This window comes from Crocuta crocuta, unplaced genomic scaffold (genome assembly GCF_008692635.1).
Source record: "Crocuta crocuta isolate KB4526 unplaced genomic scaffold, BGI_CrCroc_1.0 scaffold333, whole genome shotgun sequence".
Taxonomy (NCBI): domain Eukaryota; kingdom Metazoa; phylum Chordata; class Mammalia; order Carnivora; family Hyaenidae; genus Crocuta; species Crocuta crocuta.
In genome coordinates this window covers 4,687,975-4,710,841 of record NW_027532856.1, presented here as the reverse complement: position 1 = coordinate 4,710,841, position 22,867 = coordinate 4,687,975, and the positions used below count along the sequence as shown (strand labels likewise).

The 22,867-nt window shown below is 47.6% G+C and overlaps 1 protein-coding gene across 1 annotated transcript; it reads left to right on the top strand.

Annotated features, from left to right (window-relative positions):
• The first annotated feature begins 77 nt into the window (after positions 1-77).
• LPO (lactoperoxidase) lies at positions 78-22,345 on the top strand. The gene is made up of 12 exons (XM_077745565.1): positions 78-150; positions 1,047-1,134; positions 5,554-5,714; positions 7,610-7,727; positions 8,071-8,200; positions 8,910-9,116; positions 10,638-10,962; positions 12,701-12,861; positions 19,062-19,314; positions 20,176-20,349; positions 21,360-21,597; positions 21,790-22,345. The coding sequence occupies exons 1-12, from the start codon at positions 78-80 to the stop codon at positions 21,989-21,991; spliced, it is 2,130 nt and encodes a 709-aa protein (XP_077601691.1). The 3' UTR covers positions 21,992-22,345.
• The last annotated feature ends 522 nt before the right edge of the window (positions 22,346-22,867 follow it).

Sequence of the window (22,867 nt, the reverse complement as noted above, 5' to 3'; positions counted from 1 at the left end):
CATCCCCTTTATATGACTTCATTCCTCCTCTGGGAGCTCTACAAGGCTCATATATGATCTTGGGTCTCATTTCAGCAATGCCAGTCCTCCATCTCCCAGTCCTTTTAGCTTTCCTGACCTTGCTCCAGGCTGCAGCGTTGGCCACACATGGTAAGTCTCTCCCCATATTGAATTCTTGTGGCTGCTCTAACAAAGGGCCACAACAGAAGGATGATAACAGAAATGTATTCTATAGTTCAGGAGCCTAGAAGTCCAAAATCAAGGTATCAGCAGCATCCTGTGTTCCTCTGAAGTCTCTAGAGGGGAATCCTTCCTCGCCTCTTCCTAGCTTCTGGTGGCTCCAGCAATTCTTGGTACTCCTTGGCTTATAGCTACATCAGTTTAATCTCTGCCTCTATCTTCACATACTTCTCTGTGTGTATCCTGTGTGTTCTCTTGCTGTAAGACTACCAGTCATTAGACTTAGAACCTACCCTAATTCTGTACCTTTATGGCCTTATCTGAATTAATTACATCTGCAAAGACCATATTTCCAAATAGGGTCACATTCTATGTGGCTGGACACATGACTGGACATGTATTTTGGGGGGACACTATTTAACCCACCATACCCCACCTTCCAAGCTCCAGACCCCAATACAAGTGAGAACAGAATTCCTACCTCTCCTTCTCTATCTTAGGGCCCTGGTGATCAGTTAAGCTCTTTGATGGACTCACTTACATGTCTACCTCATCAAGAACCAGAAAAATCCCCACAGCCCAGTAGCCCAAGCCATCCTGAATGATCACACACTTTAATCCCATCCCTGGGTATTCTAGTGGACCTCTGAAGAACAATTCTGACATATTATTGAGGATCAGAGAGCAGTCTTCCCATTCTGTGTGTTTTCTCCTATAGGCTTCTTGTGAATGTTTCCTAATCTCAGTCTTCTGCCTGCTTGGATTTGAGGGGTGGGGGTAATGGCTGAGAAAGAAGAAGACAGAAGCAAATGGTATCTCGAAGGAATGGTGTCAGATACTCTGCCCCTTGTCCCTCCTCTTCCTAGCACAGACCATCACAACTGCTGCCATCTCTGATGCTGTGAATCAGGTCAAGGTCCAAGTCAACAAGGCCTTCCTGGACTCCCGGACCAGGTACGTGAGACACAGGCACAGCGTACTTCCCATTCTAGGCTTCCAGTTAATGACAAGCACATCTAGGCCAGCCCTGACAAGCCAGTGAGAAAGCAATTATACAGGCTGCGCTACCACCGCACCCCAACTCTGAGTGGTGGCAAGTAGGAGTGATAATCCACAAGGCTTAAAATCCTCAGCCTGTAAATTACCTTGAAGAGGATGTCTAATATAACCCTGTAAGCACTTTCTTCCACATGGCTGGATGTTTCCTTGAGTCATGCATTCCAGAATCTCAGAAAGCCTGTCAGAATTTCTCCATTCATTCAACTAATATTGACTGACATAAGCCCAGTTCCGTAGACACAGAACCTGAGATGTGAATTCATGGCAGGTGACTAATTAAGAATTACTCTCGAGAAATCTGTAAATGAAGGGAGAGGGCAAAGCTGGAGCGGTCAAAGAAGGAAGTTAAGCAAGGATTGGCTCAGTAATCACAGAAGACGGGTTCAAGTATGAGCCATCAGCAGCTACACCCAGAGCAGCTAGGGGCATAGCACCACAATGCCATAAAAAGATCCAAGAGTACTTGGGGACCCCACAGGGCACCAGCAGAGTCAGCCACCCTCAAACCACATGTTAGAGGCTGGGATCTTCAAAATAAGCAATGCAGACTGGGTTCCAGCCCTCAGGAAGCCCATTGAACCAAAGGCAGACAAACAAGAATAACCATTGTGTTGAGCAGAAAACCACCTAATTCCTTCCTCTTGCTGTCCCTTTGCACTGGAATTGGGGCTTCCTTCCTCCTTGGCCCTTGAATGACTTTTAAGCAGTCCCATAGCTGTTTTGTTGACTTTTAGATGATACGATGGGCCCTAGCCACTTCTAGTCCCAAGAACAGAGTCCTTTCAAGAATTCAAATGTCAGTGTAAGAAGACAAAGCCCAGAGCCTCTCACCTCCCTGGGCTCAGAGCTGCTTTATTAAGCTTATAATGAGAAACGGAGCACAGTCTGCTCGTTCCTCCTTCCTGGGTTCCTCCCTCTCCCACAACACAGGTTTCTGATTTCTTAGGGGTTAAGCTGGGGGGCAGGGAGGAGAGATAGCAGAGGACAAGGTCTAAGTCACCTCATAACTTAGTGCCTTGAGAGGGTCAGAAGCTCTTCCCCACCTCTTGGGCACTTGTTGGCTATCTCAGAGATTCTGCTGCCAGCTCCCTGTCCCAGAGAAGCTTCTGGCTAGTAGCTTACAGCTCCAACCCTAAGCACAGAAGCATCTGGCTCACGCTCTCACCTCCCCGCAGCCTCTTGAGCCAGGTCCCTTTTAAGCAGGCTCCAGAAGACTACAAGCTTCACCCTGCTTCTGGAGGATGTACAGATTTCACAAAGTGCTGCGCTGTCTGGCTTACTCCATTAAGTGCATAGTGCGAGCCTCCACTTCTTTAGGCTCTTCGTGAAGGTATCAGGCACTGGCCATGACTCTAGCCCTCCTCTTAAGGCCCTTGTCACTAGAATTAAAGCACAGAGGAAGCCCCATGGTGGCAGTAGGGAAGTACCTGGTATTTCAGTATCTATCTCCAAATGAAAATTCTCTCTCCCTCCTTAACTTCCATCCTTTTATAGCCCCAAGGTGGGGATACAGTAAAGGCCACAAAATCAGTGTTCATCACCTCCTTTGCAAGCTGTGCATCAGATGACCGCCCTGCTTTGGAATTCATCAATACTGGTTAGCTCTTGGACTTGGAGGCCTCATGGAGACATAAAGAATCACATGTAACCATCTTGTTACACAAGCAATCCAATGAAGGAAATAAACAGAGCAATGGTTGCTACTCTAGGCCCAGGGATCAGGGAAGCCTGATGGAGGACGAGAAACAGCCAGACATGCAGAGAGCCAGGGGGATAGCATCCCAGGGACTGGGAAGGGCCAAGTCAAAGGTGCTGAGGTGGGAAAGAGCTTAGGGTGCTTAGGGAAAGAGCTTAGGGAAACAGAAAGATCAATGCTGGTGGAGGTGGTAGACCGGAAGGAGTATATGCAGCTGAGACAGAGAGGTGGACCCTAAGGGCCACAGAGTCAGAAAGCAGGTTAGTGGTTGCTGCTGGGGGAGGAGGGCAGGGAAGGAATTGGAAGTGACTGCTTAATGGGTATAGGGTCTCCTTTGGGGGTGATGAACATGTTTTAGAACTAGATAGGGGCAGTGATGACACCACAATAGGAGCGTATGTGCAATAAGCAGATGGATTCATCCACATCCCAGGGTAAGCAGAGTGCCATGGTCTGCTGCGCTCCAGCAGCCGTGTGGGGAACAGACGGCAGAGGGGTGGAGAGGGATGGGAGCGGAGCAGGGCCCTGGTCAGGAGGCTGCTACACCTGTCCAGATGGAGGCAACCGTGGCGAGGATGAGGGTGGAGGCCTGCAGATGGGTAAAGACTTCTTCCCAAACCCTGAGTGACCCCGTGGAGCCCAGCCGTGAGCAAAGCAGTATATATCCCCGGTGAGTCAGCGTTCAGGCAGGAGAAGCATGAACAGCCCAGGGCAGAGGAGGAAGGAAGGAGCACGTAGAACCTTGGGTGGGACCTTCCAGGTAGAGCTCTGGAAGGCCCAGCAGTGCACCTTGTTTATTGGGCGGGGGACCCTTTGGGCCCCAGCCCATGAGGCCGCTGGTGCTGATGCCTAATACATGTATGTATTCTATACCAGATTCAGCTCTAGGTGTTTTACATTCCTTCCTCCAGCAAACCTTATGAAATGGTAAATTGCACTTCATGAAATAGCTTGTTTTTGAGGTCAAAATTATCAAATAGCAGGGCTCAACCTCAGGTTACTGTCATTATATCATTATAGGATATCCATATATCCTATATATGGATAGGAAGCTGGGTAACAGAGAGGTTAAGTAACTTGCCCAAGGGCACATAACTAGTGAGTGGCAGTTGGGAGTCAAACCAGCCAATGTTCAAATCTTGCTTCCTAAGCTCAAGCTCCAGGCCAGCGTGGGCCCATAGAACTTTCTGTGACGATTTTCTGTCCAATACAGGAGCCAGTAACTATGTGTGGCTATTGAGCACTTAAAATGTGGCTAGTGCCTGTGAGGAACTGAGTTTAATTTAATTTTAATGAAGTTCCATTTAAATAGCCACACGTGGCTGGAAGTTACCATATTGGACAGTGTACCACTCCTGGCCACTGGACCACACAGTCTCTTGCAACAGCAGCATAGATAGTCTGGTTTATTGTCTTGGGTCTTTTTTATTGAGGTTTGGGGAGAGTGGTCAGTGGCCTGCTGAGTAGTGCCCAGTCTTCCCGGTTGTCCTTGCCCTGTCCTGCCTGCCCAGGAAGTCCCTCAGACTGAGACACCATGCCCCTCTCACCCTTGAAACAGTTAAGAATCTGATCTACAGATCAGGCCAGGTGTTGTAGCTAGTGAACTGTATCCCAAAGACAGAGCTGTCTTTTGTGAGAATCTGAACCACTTCCAATGTTTCTGAGTCTTAGAGCCATAGACATCGTCTCACGGAACTCTTCCTCTCACACATTTGGAGACTGAGGCACAGGGAGGGGGTGATGGGTTCTCATGGAGGGACTTTTCTGACACTACCTGGCACTCAGTCATCTCTGTGTTTGTCCCTTTTTTTATGTTGATTTATTTTTGAGAGAGAGAGAGAGAGAGAAAGTGTGAGCAGGGGGAGGGCAGAGAGAGAGGGGGAGACACAGAATCTGAAGAAGGCTCCAGGCTCCAAGCTTTCAGCACAGCCTGACGCGGGGCTCAAATCCACGACTGTGAGATCATGACCTGAGCCAAAGGTGGACACCTAACTGACTGAGCCACCCAGGCGCCCTTGTTCCAAACTTCTTAGTAGCAGGGATTTGGGCTCCTCCCTTTACCCATGGGAAATTAAGAATAAAAAGGCGGAACATCTTGCCCCAAAAACGGTCAGCAAGAGGCTGGACACTACAGCACACATCTAAGCAAACTGCACACTAATTCTAGGACCAGCTGCAGTTAAGGATGTTTCCATGGGAAGAACTGAAGGCTTGTTATTTCTAGTATTCTCTTGTTATTTCTAAATTCCTACATGGCAGGAGTTCCTTGGTCTGAGTCAGTACATCCTGGCCTTAGGTGTTTTTAAGTTTCCCTAATTAATTCTGACCCAGCCAGCACAGCCATGGCCCTCAGATTCTAATTCAGGAAGCGCTCACCTCCATCTGCCTGCCCTTTCTCAGAACCAGACCTAACAAAGCTTAAAGACACACTGTAGCTTCCTCCTCCCAGAAGAGATTTTCCAGAGGCATCAGAGAGGAAATGAGAAAGATTCTGAGAGCACAGGGAGTGCTTGTCCCCTGCTTGTTGCCACACCCCCTGTGGCTCCTGCCCTTCACACCCCTTCTAAAGGGTCAGAACTGGAGGGCCCAGTCTTGACTCTCCCATTTCTCCATTGTAGGCTGAAGACCGCCATGAGCTCAGAGGCGCCCACCACTCGCCAGCTCTCCGAGTACCTCAAGCATGCCAAAGGCCAGGCACGCACAGCCATCCGCAACGGGCAGGTGTGGGAGGAGTCCTTAAAGAGACTGAGGCAGGAAGTGGCCTTGACCAATACCACAGGTACAGAAAACCCACTAACCCTCTGATGGCAGGAAGGGGCCATCACCCTGCAGAAGAGCACAGGAGCCACCAAAAGCTGCATCCCCTATTAGGAGCGCCTCCTGGGAGAGAGACTCTTGGATCTCCCTGCTCAGAACCACGGACCCGCAGAGCAAGGAGGGGCCGAGGGGACAGCTGTGCCAGAATGTTTTTTTTTTGTTTTTTGTTTTTGCAGAAGAAGGAACTAGAGCCCGGCAAGGTCACACTGCCAACTCCAAATGAGGGAATATTCATGCTCTTTGGATAATGCCATCTGTAAGGCCTCTGTCCAGAGGAAGTACTAAAGTCAATAAACATGGGTTCCCTGTCCCAAACCACAGTGTCACCACTACTGCCCATAAAGGAGACATTTAAGCCACCTGTATCAGGGGGATTTACTGGGATTATGTCACAGAGATGAGATTTCCATCTTTTTGGGGAATGTGGAGCTGAAACAATGGGGTGACGGATTGATTGTGATCTCCAACCCCTCCACTCCCACCCGTACCAAATGTCACAGTCCCTGGAGGGTCAGGGAGGAGAGGGCTTGGTCCCGACCAGAGGAAGAGGCTGCAAGTTCTCCCTGGGAAAACAGCAGGTCCAGGAAGATAGCAGGCTTAGGACTTGGGCAAATTCCAAAGCTCCCAAAGAAGGAAACTGGGACGAGGTAGGGAGAAATAAGGATCACTTTAGACTCTGAGACTCAAAAGATGCAGAGGGTTGAACCCCTGCCCCTGCCAACCTTCACAGATGGTCTCCTGAAGCAGCCCCCATAGAGCCAGGTTCCCTTGCCTCTCTTTCATGCTGGCCCCAGGATGATCACAGGCTGCATGAGAAGGTTAGCAGCTCTCTCCTTTCTGTGCCAACATGGAAGCCTCTGATGCGTAAAGCTCCCCACTATGTTACTCCTCCCGAGACCACAGTGCCCCCCACTTAAAAATTCCCTGCCCCAGGGCACCTGGATGGCTCTGTTGGTTGAGTGTCTGACTGTGGCTTAGGTCATGACTTGTGCTTCATGAGTTCGAGCCCCATGTTGGGCTCGCTGCTGTCAGCTTGTCAGCACAGAGCCCTGATCAGATCCTCTGCCCCCCTCTCTCTCTGCCCCTCCCCCACTTGCTCTTTCTCAAAAATAAATAAACAGTTTTTAAAAATTACCTGTATCTTTCCTGGGGCACCTGGGTGGCTCAGTCGGTTAAGCATCCGACTTCGGCTCAGGTCACGATCTCACGGTTTGTGGGTTCGAGCCCCCTGCCGGGCTCTGTGCTGACAGCTAGCTCAGAGCCTGGAGTCTTTTCGGATTCTGTGTCTCCCCCTCTCTCTGACTCTCCTCTGCTCATGCTCTCTCTCCCCGCCCCCCCAGAAATAAATAAAACATAATTTTTTTTTAATTACCTGTATCTTCCCAACATCTTCCTTTCCTAGATTCCTGCTTGCTTGGTACTTTAGATGTAAGTGAAGCTTTAGAAGAAGAAAAGCAGTCTTATCAAACTAACTCCTGCTAATGTGCGCTTAACCTCTCAGGGGTATTTTTGAGGGGTATTTTCGATCTAAAAGAAGGATATGTTGGTTCAGAATGACCTGATAAACAAAGAATCACTAACAATTCTGGGCACTTTCACAGTTACTCTCTGTGTGACCTCGGACAAGTCTCTTGAGCACTGAGGTCTCAGTTTCTTATCTGTATAACGGGAATTAAAATTCTTACGTGAATGAGTTGTCGGGATGAAACAAGAAGCCACCTGAGAAATGCTTACCTGAAACAGAAATGCATTCCCATAAAAATAAGTTCACCTCCGCTTTGGGTTTCCTGCCTCCCCACAGTGCCTGACTGAGAACTGAGAAAGAACTCAGCCCCTCGGGAATCCCCTCTGTTTCAGAACCCAGCCTGGACTTGACTGCACTGTCTTGGGAGGTGGGCTGCGGTGCCCCGGTTCCTGTGGTGGAATGTGACAAGGACAGTCCTTACCGAACCATTACAGGAGACTGTAACAACCGGTGAGGGGGCATGCGCAGGTGTGGGGGGCAGCCCGGCGAGGAGCTCTGCCGCTTGGCCATTCCAGGCAGAACCCCCGCTGCCTTCCCCTCCTGGGCCTGCGGCCCACCGGAACCTGTTCTATTGGAACCTTCCAGAACTTCCCCATCTTCCAAAGGGATTGCTGTAGCCGCGCGCCTTCAGAGTGGACGCAGTTCAGAAACCCCACATTTGAGAGGCCTCCTCTCCGGGCCCCCTCTCCCACGTGCGGAGTCCCGCTCCTTCCCACGGGGCCCCAGGGGCTTTGGGGGAGGCAGAGCCCGGAGCACCGGGCCGAGGCTGAGGGCGGGTCTTGCTCGGTTTCAGGAGGAACCCCGCTCTGGGCGCCGCCAACAGGGCGCTGGCGCGCTGGCTGCCCGCCGAGTACGAGGACGGGCTCTCCCTGCCCTTCGGGTGGACGCCGGGGAGGACGCGGAACGGCTTCCCCCTCCCGCTGGTGAGCGCAAGCCCCGAGCGGGAGGGGGCGGAGGGGCGGGGGTGCGCCCCCAAACACACACGGAACGGAAGAAATGGGTGGGAGGGCAGAGGCGCGAGGTGGGGCCGCGGTTTGGGAGAGGCGATGTGGCCCGGCTCCCCGGCCGTGCTCCCCGAAGTGCCACTAGAGGGCAGCGCAGCCCGGAGCCCGGAGCCTAACCACGTGGTGGTCACGACCCAGCTGCCCACAGGCCAGATACCCTGGGGTCTCCCAGGCAGATGGCCTCCCTGCCCCATCCTGCCCGCGCTTACCCCGCCCCGGCCCCTGGGGCGCATCAGCTGTTGTTTGCCTGGAGGTCCTATGTGTTGGCCTCTTCTGAGTTGGCCGCCCCTCCCCAGAGTCCCTCCCCTCCTCCCAGACACCTGGCACATGCGTGACCCTTCAGAAGCAGCCTGTCTTTGTTTTCCCTTTTCCGTAGTGGAAAGGGCACAGCCTTGCAGGACCTGTGCTCAGTCCCATCCCTATCCCCTTTGTAATTGCAGGACCCTTAGGCATTGGCCTCCCCTCTCCAGGGCTCTGGGTCCTCACCTTCAGAACAGCTGTAATGCCACCCACCTCACAACTCGTCATGGGAATTAAATGCACCTGTTATGCAATAAAACTGCAGCTGAACCTACTCCTCAAAGCACGTTCTCCTCCATCCTTCCTCCCCTTCTCTCTCCATCTGTAGGCCCGCGAGGTTTCCAACAAGATTGCAGGCTACCTGAGTGAGGAGGGTGCTCTGGACCAAGACACGTCCTTGCTCTTCATGCAGTGGGGTCAAATTGTGGACCACGACCTGGACTTTGCCCCCGACACCGAGCTGGGCAGCAGCGAGTACTCCAAAGCCCAGTGTGACAAGTACTGTATCCAGGGAGACAACTGCTTCCCCATCATGGTAGGCGCCTGCAGCCATCAGTGACAAGCTGACCCCCTCCCTGATGTACACACATTCCCAGTCGGTCAGCCAGGGTCTCATGGTAGGTCTCAAATGCTGTTTTGACAGCGCCCCAAGCCTCACATATCCATTCATTCACGCATCCATTTATTCAATAAATAGACATTAATCATCTACGCGTGCCAGGCAGTGCACTCAGCACTGGAGATTCAAAGGTGAATAAGACACTGTTCCTTTCCTCAAGGACAAAGAGCCTGTGTGGGAAATGGACAAGTAACCACTAATGGAGAAATTGGGAAGCTCTGGGGAGGGTCGGGTCGTCTACGTGCCTGGCCCAGCAGCTTCGCATCACCTGGGCACTTACTAGAAATGTAAAATCTCAAGCTTCAACCCAGACATCAGGAAACAAAATCTACATTATACCAGGATCCCTAGGAGATTCATCCTATGCACAGTAAAGTCTGTAAAGCACTGCTGCAAGTCATTCGGGGTCTGGGACGGCTACTCCCAGGAAGAGCTGCAGCTTGTTGGGTGAATCAGAGTGAGAGCAGGCATTTGTGGGGACTTCCAGCAGGAAGAGAGAGGCACTTGCAGTGGTGCCCCATTTTCTTATTTTACAGTTAGAGAGTGATTTATTCATTCAAACAAATCAAGGCTCTGCTGTGGTATAAAGAACATGGAATGTGGAGAGAAGTCAAGAAGTCAATCTAGATCTGAATCCCATATATTTCCCTTCCAGTTTACAAGTCCTTGAACAAATTACTTAACTTTTCTGGGCCTCAAGTTTCTCACCTGTAAAATGGAACTGAATTATCTACCTTACATTTTTTGAGGATCAAAGCGAGATAAAGTATGCATAATGCATAGCACATGTTAGATCCAAAATAAATAAACAGTAGCTGTTTTTAGTAATTTTTAAATGTTTATTTTTTTTTTTGAGAGTGCACACAAGTGAGTGGGGGAGGGGGCAAGAGAGAGGGAGATAGAGAATACCAAGCAGGCTCCCTGCAGTCAGCGCAGAGCCCCGCTTGGCATTTGACCCGGGGTTCATCACAGGGTTTGTTAAGGGGAGGCTCCTGGGGCGGGGGCGGGCCTCCGCACTGAGCTAGAACCCACGAACCGGGAGATTATGACCTGAGCCCAAATCAAGAGTTGCTCAATCCCCTGAGCCTCCCAGGTACCCCGTTAGTAGCAATTATTAACAAAGCCTTTCCTATCTCTTGTCTTGCGTCCCTGTCCAGGGATCTCAGAATTCCCTTCCACCAAAAGTTTGGAACCTCTACTATGAAAGATTGAATGATTCCCCTCAGCCCTTTTACACAGTGGGATGTGATAAACTTCAGGGCATTGTGGCTCAGGATGTATAGTGTCAGCGGGAGGCATCTGGAGTCTATGTCTGGCGCCAGGGTCCCAGAAGGGGTCCATCAGCATCTTTGCCAGCTGCATCCAGACCCACCCTGGGGAGAGGTTGCCAGGTCCCAAATGTGCCCAGTCACACCCCCTCCCCCCATCTCTCTGCAGTTCCCTCCCAATGATCCCAAGGTGAAGACTCAAGGGAAGTGCATGCCTTTCTTCCGAGCTGGGTTCGTCTGCCCCACTCCACCTTACCAGTCCCTGGCTCGAGATCAGATTAACGCTCTGACCTCCTTCCTGGATGCCAGCTTTGTATATGGCCCTGAGCCCAGCCTGGCCAGCCGCCTTCGAAACCTCAGCAGCCCCCTGGGCCTCATGGCTGTGAACCAGGAGGTCTGGGACCACAAACTGGCTTACCTGCCCTTTGACATCAAGAAGCCAAGCCCCTGTGAGTTCATCAACACCACCGCCCGAGTGCCCTGCTTCCTGGCAGGTATGTGTAGGCTGGGAACAGAGGGGCCCAAGGACTGGAAGCAGAGAGAGGCCAGACAAAGTTCAGGAGGCTGCTAGGTAGCTTCCAGGGAGGCTTTACTCCTGCTTCTTTTCGCTTGCTTTCTGGAAAGATGCCCACCAAGCCCCCACTGCCTCTGGCACTGGTCCAGGGCTGGCAGAAGCGCCCGGATGAATACAAAATCTAAGAACATGTGTTCACCATAAAAAAAAAGAAAATTAAGTCCAGAGAAGCACAAATAAGAAAAACCTACCACCCACAAATAAACATTGTGAACATTTTTAATGCCATTTTTCCAAGTTTTTTTTAAATCATAGATATAGTTCCACATTGTTTTACACAATTTGGGTTATACTCTCAGTTATGTTCTATAACCTGATGTCTTCATTTAATATTTCACATCATTAAATATTTTCCAATATGATTTTTACTGGCTGCCTGGTATTCCATGACCTATAACCTATATTATCATAATTTATTTTATCAATCCTATTTGGAAACATTTAAATCATTTCTAGTTTTCTGTGATTTGTTTCTGTCATTCTTTAGGTAATGAATATCCTTGCTGATGAATCTTTGCACTCATTAAAAACATTTTTTTAATGTTTATTTTTGAGAGAGAGGGAGAGAGGCAGAGAGAGGGGCAGAGAGAGAGAGAGGGATACACAGATCTGAAGCAGGCTCTAGTCTCTGAGCTGTCAGCACAGAACCCTACATGGGGCTCAAACTCAAGAAACGTGAGATCATGACCTGAGCTGACGTCAGATGCTTAACCGACTGAACTAACCCTGCACTCATTTTTAATAATCTTATTAAGATAATCTGCCAGAGGAAGAAATTCTAGATTAAGAGGAGTTTGTATTTTTAAGGCTTTTTATAAACTTGGCACAAGGCCCCTTCTCCCTACAACCTGTGCACAGCCAAAGCCTCCCAATTCTGCTCATGCTGGTGGCCTCATGTCCTCCTGGTCCACTCTGCCTTGGGCTTCTGGAGGCCTTTNTCTCTTCGATTCTGTGTTCACACATATCTCACATCAATCCAGATACAAAACTGAGCCCTTTCCTGTTTTCCACAAAAATATCCACTAAGACCGAGCATTTGTGAATTTAATAGACTTTTCCTAAAGATTAGAGGACACAAGAAATCCACTTGTGGACACCTGGCCTTTTGCCAGTTAGCTGACCTCCTCTCCTGTTACTCTCTTCTTTCCTTTCTTCCAAAGGCCCCCATCTCTAGACACTTCTCCCCTTATTACACGGACAAATTCGACCCTACTTAGGCTGCTGCCCTCAAACTCAGATTCATAAAACTTTCAAAGTTTCTCCCCACAAAAAGCCCTTATCTATTTGTATTGTCCCATCTTAGGAGGAGTTGGGATTGTAATTAGCAAAGTTTTCCTTTCTCGTGTCATTTGTAGTTTTTAGCACTATCTTGTGCTGTCAGCCTTCTTATCCCTGTTTTCACAGATGCAGGGACTGAGGCTTAGAAATGCCAAGGAATTTGTCCAAAGTGACACAGCTAAAAGTCATGTGTGTGAAGCTGAGATTCGAACCTCTGAATCCCAACCCTGATCCCATTCCACTTGACTTCCCTTAGGTTAACTGGAAGGAAGGGCTTAGTTCAGGGTCCCTTGGGGGCACTAGCGTGTAGTTCTTTGTGCACGTTACTGGGTTTGGGGGCTACTCAGCGGAACCAACACTTCTGCCTTCTGGGCTTTCAGGAGATTCCCGAGCCTCGGAGCACATCTTGCTGGCCGCTTCCCACACCCTCTTTCTCCGCGAGCACAACCGGCTGGCCAAAGAACTCAAGAGACTCAACCCCCACTGGGATGGGGAAAAACTCTACCAGGAAGCCCGGAAAACCCTGGGAGCCTTTGTGCAGGTACAGAAGCACAGGAGCACTGCCTGCCTCGCCCACTTAGCTTCTGACCCTTGGCCACCTTCTAGCTCCCTCCTCAGTGTTCTGCACCTCCTCTTCCCTTCTTCTCCTCTGCTGCTTCCTCCCTACTGCCTCATTATTTCAGCCCTCCCTTTTGTTTCTTTAGCTTCTCTTCCCCAAAGTGAATCCCTGGATTCAGAGTGTTGGAGAGTCATTTGTATGTTGGTCACTCAGTGTTCCTGACCAGATACCACCATTACTGGGACGAAGGCTCCATCTCTCCTGGGACTGACCGTTGCAGAGCTATTTGGATTATTTTGGTTGGAGTGTCCTCTTTTTCAATTCTCTACACCTAAGCCACATGTCACAAGCAGAGTCCATTGCTATTGTAGATTGGCTGTTTGACTAACTAGAATTAACTATGCACATATTTTTAAGCATTTTATTTTGAAATAATTATAGGTTCTCAGGAAGTTGTAAAAACAAAAACAAAAACAGTACACACACCCAGCCTTCCAAATGCTAAGGTATAACTGCGGTACAACATCAAAAGCAGGACATTAACATTGACACCAGTCAAAGGTCTTATTCAGATTTCACCAGATTTAAAAGCAATCGTGGGTGCCTGCGTGTGTGTATGTGTGTATGTGTGTGTGTAGCTCTATGCAATTTTATCCCATGTGTAGTTTCATGCAACCACCACCACAATAAAGATACGTCACTCTCCCATCACCTCAAGACTCCCTCCTGCCCCTCTCTTTTAGCCACATCCACCCTCTCTCTTCCCAGGTCCCTTTCCCCTGGAAATCACTAATCTGCTCTCCATCTGTACAGTTATGTTGTTTCATGAGTGTTACATAGATGAAATCATGCAGAATGTATCCTTTTGAGACTGGCTCTTTGGATTCACCATAATTGTCCTGAGGTTCATCCAGATCGTTGCATGTGTAAAGTCTCTTCCTTTTTGTTGCTGAGTAGTCTTCCCTGGTTTGTTTAACCTTTCACCTACTGAAGGACATCTAGGGAGTTTCCAGTTTGGGGCTATTACGAATGAAGCTGCTATGGACATTCGTGTATACATTTCTGCGTGCAAATAAGTTTTCCTTTCTCTGGGAAAACTCTGCCCAAGTGCAGTTGCTGGGTCATATTACGAGTCCATTTCAAGTTTTAAAAGGAAGTGCCAAACTATTTTCTGGAGTAGCTGTACCATTTTATGTTCCCACCAGCAGTATATGAAACATCCAGTTTCTCTGCATCCTGGTCATAATTTGTTGTCATCATTTTTTATTTTACTCTTTCTGATAGGTATGTAGTGTTATTTCATTGTGATTTGAATTTGCATTTCCCTAACGCCTAATCATGTTGAACATCTCCTGTGCTTATCTGCCACCTGTATATCCTCTTCAGTAAAATACCTGTTCATATATTTTGCCCATTTTCAAATGGATTATCTTTTAATGTTAAGTTTTGAGCGTTCTTTACATATCCTAGATACAAATCCTCTGTCAGATATGTGGCTTGTAAATATTTTCTCCCAATCTCTCAGTTTCTTAACAGGATCTGTTATAGAGTAAGAGTTTCTAATTTTGATGAGGTCCAATTAAGCCAAATTTTCCCACTCATGGGTTGGGCTTTTAGTGCAAGTCTCAGAACTCTTTCTCTAGTCCTAGATCTCCAAGATTTTTCTTGGATTTTTCCTAGAGGCTTTATACTTTTATGTTTTCCACTTAAGGCCACGATCCATTGGGGGTTAATTTTTGTGTAATGTGTGAAGATTAGGGTGAGGCTCATTTTCTTTGGCCACAGGGTGTCTAATTGTTGAGCACCACTTAGTGAAAAGGCTACCCCTCCTCTAGTGAATTGCTTTTGTTCCTTGTCAAAAATTGTTTGGGCATATTTATATGAACTTATTTATGAATTATCTATTCTAGTCCATTAATCTATGTGTCTCTTCCTATACCAGCACTGCAGTGTTTACAGTGGCTATACAGTAAGACTTACCATGGGGAACCATGATTCTTCCCACTGTATTCTTTTTCCAAAGTGCTCTGGCTATTCCGGGTCTGTCTCTTCCCTATATATTTTTAAATAAGCTTATCTAAGTCTACAAAAAAACCTTGCTGAGATTCTGATAAGAATTGCATTAAAACTATAGATCAATATAGGGAGAATTAACAATACTGAGTTTTCTAATCTGTAAATGCAGAGTGCCTAAGTGTTTAGGTTTTCTTCGCTGTACTTCATCAGCATTTGGTAATCTCTATCATACAGATCTGTACATGTTTTGTTAGATTTACACCTGAATATTTCATTTTCTTTGGGGGAGTCATGAACGGTATTATATTTTTTGCTGACCTGCCACTTATTCTTTATCAGTGCATAGAAACGTAGCTGATTTTTGTATGTTGGACCCATATCCTGGCCTTGCCAAACTCAGTTTGGGGAGTTCTTCTGTAGAATCGTTAGGATTTTCTATGCAGACAATCATGTCATCTGCAAATAAAGATAGTTGTACCTCTCTTTTTGTAATCTACGTTTCTATTAAAAAATTTTTAAACATTTATTATTTATTTTGAGAGACAGAGGGAGACAGAGCATGAGTGATGGAGGATCAGAGAGAGAGGGAGACACAGAATCTGAAGCAGGGTCCAGGCTCAGAGGTGTCAGCACAGAGCCCAATGTGGGGCTTGAACACACGAACCATGAGACCATGACCTGAGCCGAAGTCAGACGCCCAACCAACTGAGCCACCCAGGCACCCTTGTAATCTATTTTTTTTTAATTTTTTAATTTATTTCTAGGAGAGAGAGAGAGACAGCGTGAGCAGGGGAGGGTCAGAGAGAGAGGGGGAGATACAGACTCTGAAATTGGCTCCAGGCTCTGAGCTGGCAGTCAGCACAGAGCCCGATGCGGGGCTCAAACCCACGAACCGCGAGATCATGACCTAAGCGAAAGTCGGACGCTTAACTGACTAAGCCACCCAGGCGCCCCATGTAATCTATTTTTTTAAACATTTCTTTCTCTTGTCCTATATCAGTGGCTATAATTTCCAGTACTATGTTGAATAAGAGTGGTGAGAACAGACATCCTTTGCCTTCCCAATCTTAGAGGGAAAGCATTTAGTCTTTCACCATTAAGTATAATGTTTATTGGGGCACCTGGGTGGCTCAGTTGGTTAAGCATCTGACTCTTGATTTCAGTTCAGGTAATGTGGGTTCAAGGCCTGCTTCAGGCTCTGTGCTGACAGCATAGAGACTGCTTGGAATTCTCTCTCTGTTACTCCCCTGCTTGTGTGCACTCTCTCTGTCTCTCTTAAGATAAGTAAACTTAAAAAAAAAAGTATAATGTTTGTTGTAAATCTTCTATGGATGCTCTTAATGAGGTTGAGGAAGCTCTGTTCCTTTCCTAGTGTATGGAGAGTTTTTATCATGAATAGATATTGAATTCTGTAAAATGGTCTTTCTTCATTAATAAGACTTTCCTTCTTTAGCCTATTCTGCTTACCTCCGGTTTATTTTACTCTTCCTTCTGGTTTCTTTCAGGACTTGGAAAATTCTGTGCCCCTTCCTTCTGGCCTCTATGGTTTCACATTGGTGTTCATTTATAGATAGATAATGTGTTGTTTCTCTTTGGCGATATTTAAGACTTGTGTTTAGTTTTCAGAAATTTAATTGTAATGCATCTTGGAGTACATTTCTTTGGGTTTATAATGTTTGTTATTCATTCAGTCTCTTGAATCTGTAAGTGTATATCTTTCACCAATTTGGGCAAGTTTCTAGGCATTATTTCTTCAAATTCTTTCTCCTCTGTGTCTGGGACTCCATTAATGGTAGTGGAGCTCTTTTGTTATTGTTCCACAGAGCCCTGAGGTTCTGGTTTGTTTGAGGTATTTGTGTATTTGTTTCATTTTCTCTTTGTTTCTTAGATTGAATAAATTCTATTGATCTGTCTTTAGTTCTACCCTGTCATCTACACACTGGGTCTTACTAACAAGTTTTAATTTTAGTTAGCATTTTTCAGTTCTACAATTTCAATGTTTTTTCTTAAAATATAAATTCTACTTCTTTGCTGAGATGGTCTGTTTTGTGTTTCAAGGTAACTTGTAATTGATTGTTGAAGCATTTTTATGATAACTGCTTTAAAATCGTTATCAGGTCATCTCAGTATCTGATTCATGTAGGTATTGGCATCAGTTGACTATCTTTCCATTCAAACTGTGGTTTTTCCGGTTCTTGGTATTATGAGTGATTTAAAAATTTTTTAACGTTTATTTATTTTTGAGAGAAAGACAGTGTGTGAATGGGAGAGGTGAAGAGAGAGAGGACGACACAGAATTCAAAGTAGCCTCCAGGCCCTGAGCTGTCAGCACAGAGCCCCATGCAGGGCTTGAAACCACAAATTGTGAAATCATGACCTGAGCTGAAGTTGGACACCCAACCAACTGAGCCACCCAGGTGCCCTGGTATTATGAGTGATTTTTTAAATGATATCCTAGACACTTTAGTTATTATGTTAGGAAACTCATGATCCTATTTAAGTCTGTTTGGGTTTAACATGTAGGTCTGGCATACTTTTGTGGGCTTTAGTTCCAATGACGGGTTTTTTTTAAGTTTTTAAAAATTTATTTTTGAGAAAGAGAAGGGAGGCGCAGACAGAGGGACAGAGGATCTGAAGCAGATTCTGTGCTGATAGCAAAGAGCCCAACTCAGGGCTTCAACCCCCAAACCCTTTAGATCATGACATGAGCCGAAGTTGGACACCCAACTGAATGAACCACCCAGGTGCCCCCCAGTGACCGTTTAGTTTCCTAAACTCTTGCAATACTATTCTGATCTGCTTCATTCTTCTGGTGCCCCTGGGGTCCATGCTTAGTGCCTACTGATGCGGTCTGTAAGGCAAGAAGGCATTTTCCTGGTTGCCTTCTGTTGCCGAGCAAACTTCTAGGGGAGCAGCAGCCACTGCACCTGGTCTCTTTATTGCTGTTGCGTGAAAAACAGAGAGAAATGGGGTTTCACTGCTGCCACCACTGCAGGCATATCAGACCATCCACTGGCCTGAGTTGTGGATCGAGGGCTGGGATGGCTAAGTGCTTGGGTTGTGAAGTAGGTTTGAGGGCTCTCCACTAGGTCTCTGCTGGGTTCCCCCAGTCCCACTCCTTTGGAGAGAAAAAGCAGGATTTCCTTGGCTCCTTTTGTGTATTCCTACTAGAGGTTCCAGGTTGCCAGGCTCTCCTGTACTCAGTCTGGGCATATACCGGAGCTCACTATGTTGTCATTCCTCAAGTCCTGAGGTCGTCAGCCAGTCCACCTTCTTTCTAGCTTTGAGAGTCTATGTATGTTGTCTATAGAATAATTTCCAGAGTGTTTACTTATATTTAGTGCAGAAGATTAGGGAAAAATGAGTCTCCTCCATATTGTTCTGGATCCAGAAGCCCCATCCACTTAGCTTTAACCATCAAAGAGATCTATCTCCCTTTATTTCTTCTCAAAATCTCCATAATTCATATTAATTTTTAATTGGATCAGAAATCTTGCTGCTGGAGATGTTTGTAGGAAATCATCCAAGGAACGAAAAATATCTACCTAAAGATGATCTGAGTTAAGGTTTTATTTTGGTTTGTTTGGGCTGCCGTAATAAAATATCATAGACTGGTTAACAGCAGGCTTAAACAACAGAAATTTATTTTCCTCACAGTTCTGGAGGCTGGAAGTCCAAGATCAAGGTGTCAGCAGGTTTTGTTTCTCCTGAGGCCTCTGTCCTTGGTTTGCAGATGGCCGCCTTCCCTCTGTGTCCTTATGTGGTCTTTCCTCTGTGTGTGCATCTCTCTAGGGTCTCTATCTCTCTTCTTATAAGGACACCCACCGGTCCTCCTGGATGTAGGCCCCTCTCTTATGACCTCATTTAATCTTAATTACCTCTTTATAGGCCCTACCTACAAATGCAGTCACATTAGAGCTTCAACATATGACTTTGGAAGGGACACAATTCTATCTATAACATGAGCGACCAGCAGAAAGAGTGTCATGATCTATTAGCAATGTCTGCCATGGTCACATGAAGAAAAATATGGGCACATATGCTATCCATTTGCCCTCCTAGATTTTTGACTACTCATCCCTCTCAGCAGCAGCTTCCTCCAACCTCACTCTATGGAGATTTAAGTGTTCTGTCACCCTTTCCTCATGACGTGTGTCTCCCCCCAGATTATCACCTTTAGGGACTACCTACCCATTGTGCTCGGTGATGAAATGAAGAAGTGGATCCCTCCATACCAAGGCTACAACCAATCTGCTGACCCCCGAATCTCCAATGTCTTCACTTTTGCCTTCCGCTTTGGTCACTTGGAGGTCCCCTCCACTGTGTCCCGCCTGGATGAGAATTATCAGCCTTGGGGTCCAGAAGCAGAGCTCCCCCTGCACACCCTCTTTTTCAACACCTGGCGGATGGTCAAAGAGGGTATGTCTTTTTTGGGAAGCACTGTCACCTGGCAGTCTCACTCTACCACCTGCTTCTAGGGAAGTTTGGTGTAGAAGTCAGACTCCAGGCACTTCCCACATGACCTTGGGCAAGTGAATTCACCTCATTGAGACTCGTTTGTAAAATGGGGACAATGGTACCTATCTCACTCAGATATACAAAAAAATTAAGTGGCATAAATGTGAGAACACCCTACAATGGTTCCTGACACACAGGAGGTGGTCAGTACATATCCATTATTATTCTTTCACTCCTCCTCTGGCCTCGAAGGTGCCTGGGCTTTCCCTGCCTCAGGCTTCTCTGATCCCTGTAGAAAGAATTTATGGGTTTGGGAAATAAATTGCTCTTTCCTGCTCTCCTCTAAGGCTTTCAGCCTCCCTCAAGTGCCAAAGGTCGGCCCCAGCTCCCCTTTACCTTGGGTTAGGCTGTGTCAAACTGGCTTTACTTAAAGCCTCACATGTCGGGACCATTATCTGTAGATTTCTGCTACCTCTTCTCATACTTCACAGTTCCTCAGGGGAGCATATGGAAGGAGAGGGAGCTGGCTCTCTGAGCTAGAGCTCCAAAAAACTTCTGAAGCTTATAGTCATGCCATTGCCCCAGGAATGCCTCTTTCTTCCCCACCCCAGCCCAGAGGCAGGCAGCTGGGACTGCCCTCCAACCCCAGCATACCCTGCAGGCTGCACCTAGCTCTTCTCTCCCAGCTTCCAACCTGTGATGTTCAACTGACCCTACTTTTACTGAGAGGAAATGTCTGGCGGGGGCTGGGGAGGGGTTAGCAGTAGAAGATAGCTTCATGCTACTCCCATCGTCAGGACGGCCTCTGGCTCTCCCTTGCAGGTGGAATTGACCCTCTGGTCAGGGGCCTACTGGCCAAGAAGTCCAAGCTGATGACTCAGAATAAAATAATGACAGAGGAGCTGCGCAGCAAGCTTTTCCAGCCCACTCACAAGATCCACGGCTTCGACCTAGCTGCCATCAACATACAGCGCTGTAGGGACCACGGGATGCCCGGTGAGTGGGCCTGGGGTCCTGCCTGGCCCAGGGAACTTTCAGTTTCTTTCTGGGGTTCCAGGGACTTTCTTCCATTAAGCCTAAGGATCTGACCAATTCTAAAACATAAGGCAGAGATATCAATTTTTAAAATTTATTTTGTTCATCTGTGAAATGGCATTTTTCATTTTCCCTAATGTGGAGACAAGAGAACATATCTGATACCATCTTGGAGCTCCTCAAAGGAAAAAGAGATCAACAACTGACTTGTAAAACCAGTTTAAAATCCCAGAAAAGTCACAGACCTAGAGCAGAGATGATAAAGACAGTATATGTCTGGTGCCAATTCAAATGACTAATCAGTAGGGCCTGTGTTGAGATGAATCAGGAGAGGAGAATAGATGGGAGCCTGGGTGGCTCAGTTGATTAAACGTCCAACTTGTGGTTTTGGCTGAAGTCATGATCTCATGGCTTCATGGGTTCAAGTTCCACATTGGGCTCTACCTTGGCATCAAGGTGCCTGCTTGGGATTTTCTCTCTCTCTCTCTCTCTGTCTCTCTCTGCGCCCCTCCCCCATTCATACTTTCTCTGTCTCTCTCAAAATAAATAAATAAACTTGAAAAGAGAGAGAGGAGAATAGAAAGAAACCAATGACTATTGGACCTTTCTTTTATACCCATGAAAGGCAATTTAATGTAGTAATTGAGAACCAGACTGCCTGGGTTCAAATCCCAGCTGTGCCATTTCTAGTTATGTGACCTTAGACAAGTTACTTAACATCTCTGTTCTTCAGTTTATATATTTGTACAGCACTTAGAATAGTGCCTGGACCCATAGTAAGCACCATATAACCTGCTACCCTCTCACGCCTTCAGTACTGCAAGTATAAAACAATGGTTCTCTGCCCACCCCTTCCCAAAGGCTATAAATCCAGACTTTCTGGGGCTGATGGAGCTGCAGTAGCTATATCCCCAGGAGGGGTTGTGGTGAGAAGTCCCTGGGATGAAACAGCTTCAACCCTTCTGCCCTAGGGTACAACTCCTGGAGAGGCTTCTGTGGCCTCTCGCAGCCCCAGGGACTCAAGGAGCTGGATGCTGTGCTGAAGAACAAGAGGCTGGCTAAGAAGTTACTGCATCTCTACGGGACCCCTGACAACATCGACATCTGGGTTGGGGCAATCACTGAGCCGCTGGTAGAGAGAGGCCGAGTGGGGCCTCTCCTGGCCTGCCTCTTGGGGAAGCAGTTCCAGCAGATTCGTGATGGAGACAGGCAAGTGAGACCTTGTGAGGAAGGAAGGGGAGACCAGACCCTTCTGAGATGTGGGTGTCCCCAAGTCCTGTGTCAGGACTAGCCCAGACCTCAGTGTGTGCCCGGTGACCTCCTTCCTTCCCCTTTGGCACAGTGGGGAGGGAGGGGCCACCACCTGGGCTGTGTGGACAGACCCTGCTTCTGTCTTTTCAGATTCTGGTGGGAGAACCCTGGGGTCTTCACGGAGAAGCAGCGGTACTCTCTACAGAAAATGTCCTTCTCACGTCTTGTCTGTGACAACACCCACATCACCAAGGTCCCGCGGCACCCATTCCAGGCCAACAACTACCCCCAAGGCTTTGTGGATTGCTCAGCCATCGACAAGCTGGACCTTTCACCCTGGGCCTCAGTGTAGAATTAGGGGCCCAGATTTCCCGGCCTCCCACACTGTACAGTTTTTCTCCCTTTGTTCCACGGTGCCATTTCAGGCAAGCTCAGTGACTCTGTCCCTTAGAGCTGCACACCCCGTCCAGGCTTTTCTATTCAGCTGGGTTTCTCTACACTCACAAGAGGCACACCCCACTCAAGCCCAAGGCCAGCACCTCTGCCTTTCTAGTTCTTCCACCTGAATCCCACTGTTCCCTTACCGTCCACACTATCTGTGGGATGTCACCCAGTCTTGGCTGAGGCCATGCCCTTTGCACTTTTATCTTTCCTCCTTTCCTTTCAAACTAGATTGTAAGCTCCTTGAGCCAGAGACTTCTGTCTGTTTCCGAGTGCCCCCCATGCCACCAAGCATGATGCTCAGCACACAGCAAGGGCTCAATAAACATCTGATGATTGACTGAAGATTGTGGCAATGACACTTCCTTTCCAAAAGCAGGCTTGGAACCACTGCTAAATAAGTAAGTAGATGTTTACAGTGCAGACACATCTTACCACTAAGATTGTGTGCATGGGTCTGTGGGGCAAGAAGGCATGGTTTGGTGAAACTTCAGAGTTCTGTAAAAAAGGGGGAGACAGGGGGTTCCCGGGGAAAGAAGCAATGGCCATAAGTGAGGGAGAGCATTTGAGGTGCCATCAAGGGGTCAAACAAGGAGAACGTCTGAGCCTGGATTCTCCTACAGCAAAGTTGATTTTCCTTCCTGAAACCCCTCTGGGAAATACCTCCTTCTTCCAGGGCAGTCCTTGGAGACTGTGAGATCTCTGAAGGGGCATCTCCAGAATATTCCTTGCACTTCTACCCAATACATATTCATGTGTTCTTTTAAAATGACCCTCCGGGTGAGGT

Coding starts and splice junctions, on each gene's coding strand:
- LPO (XM_077745565.1), top strand. CDS start 78: ATGCCAGTCCTCCATCTCCCAGTCCTTTTAGCTTTCCTGACCTTGCTC. Junction 9,117..10,637: donor ACAACTGCTTCCCCATCATG/GTAGGCGCCTGC, acceptor ATCTCTCTGCAG/TTCCCTCCCAATGATCCCAA. Junction 19,315..20,175: donor CTGGCGGATGGTCAAAGAGG/GTATGTCTTTTT, acceptor TCTCCCTTGCAG/GTGGAATTGACCCTCTGGTC.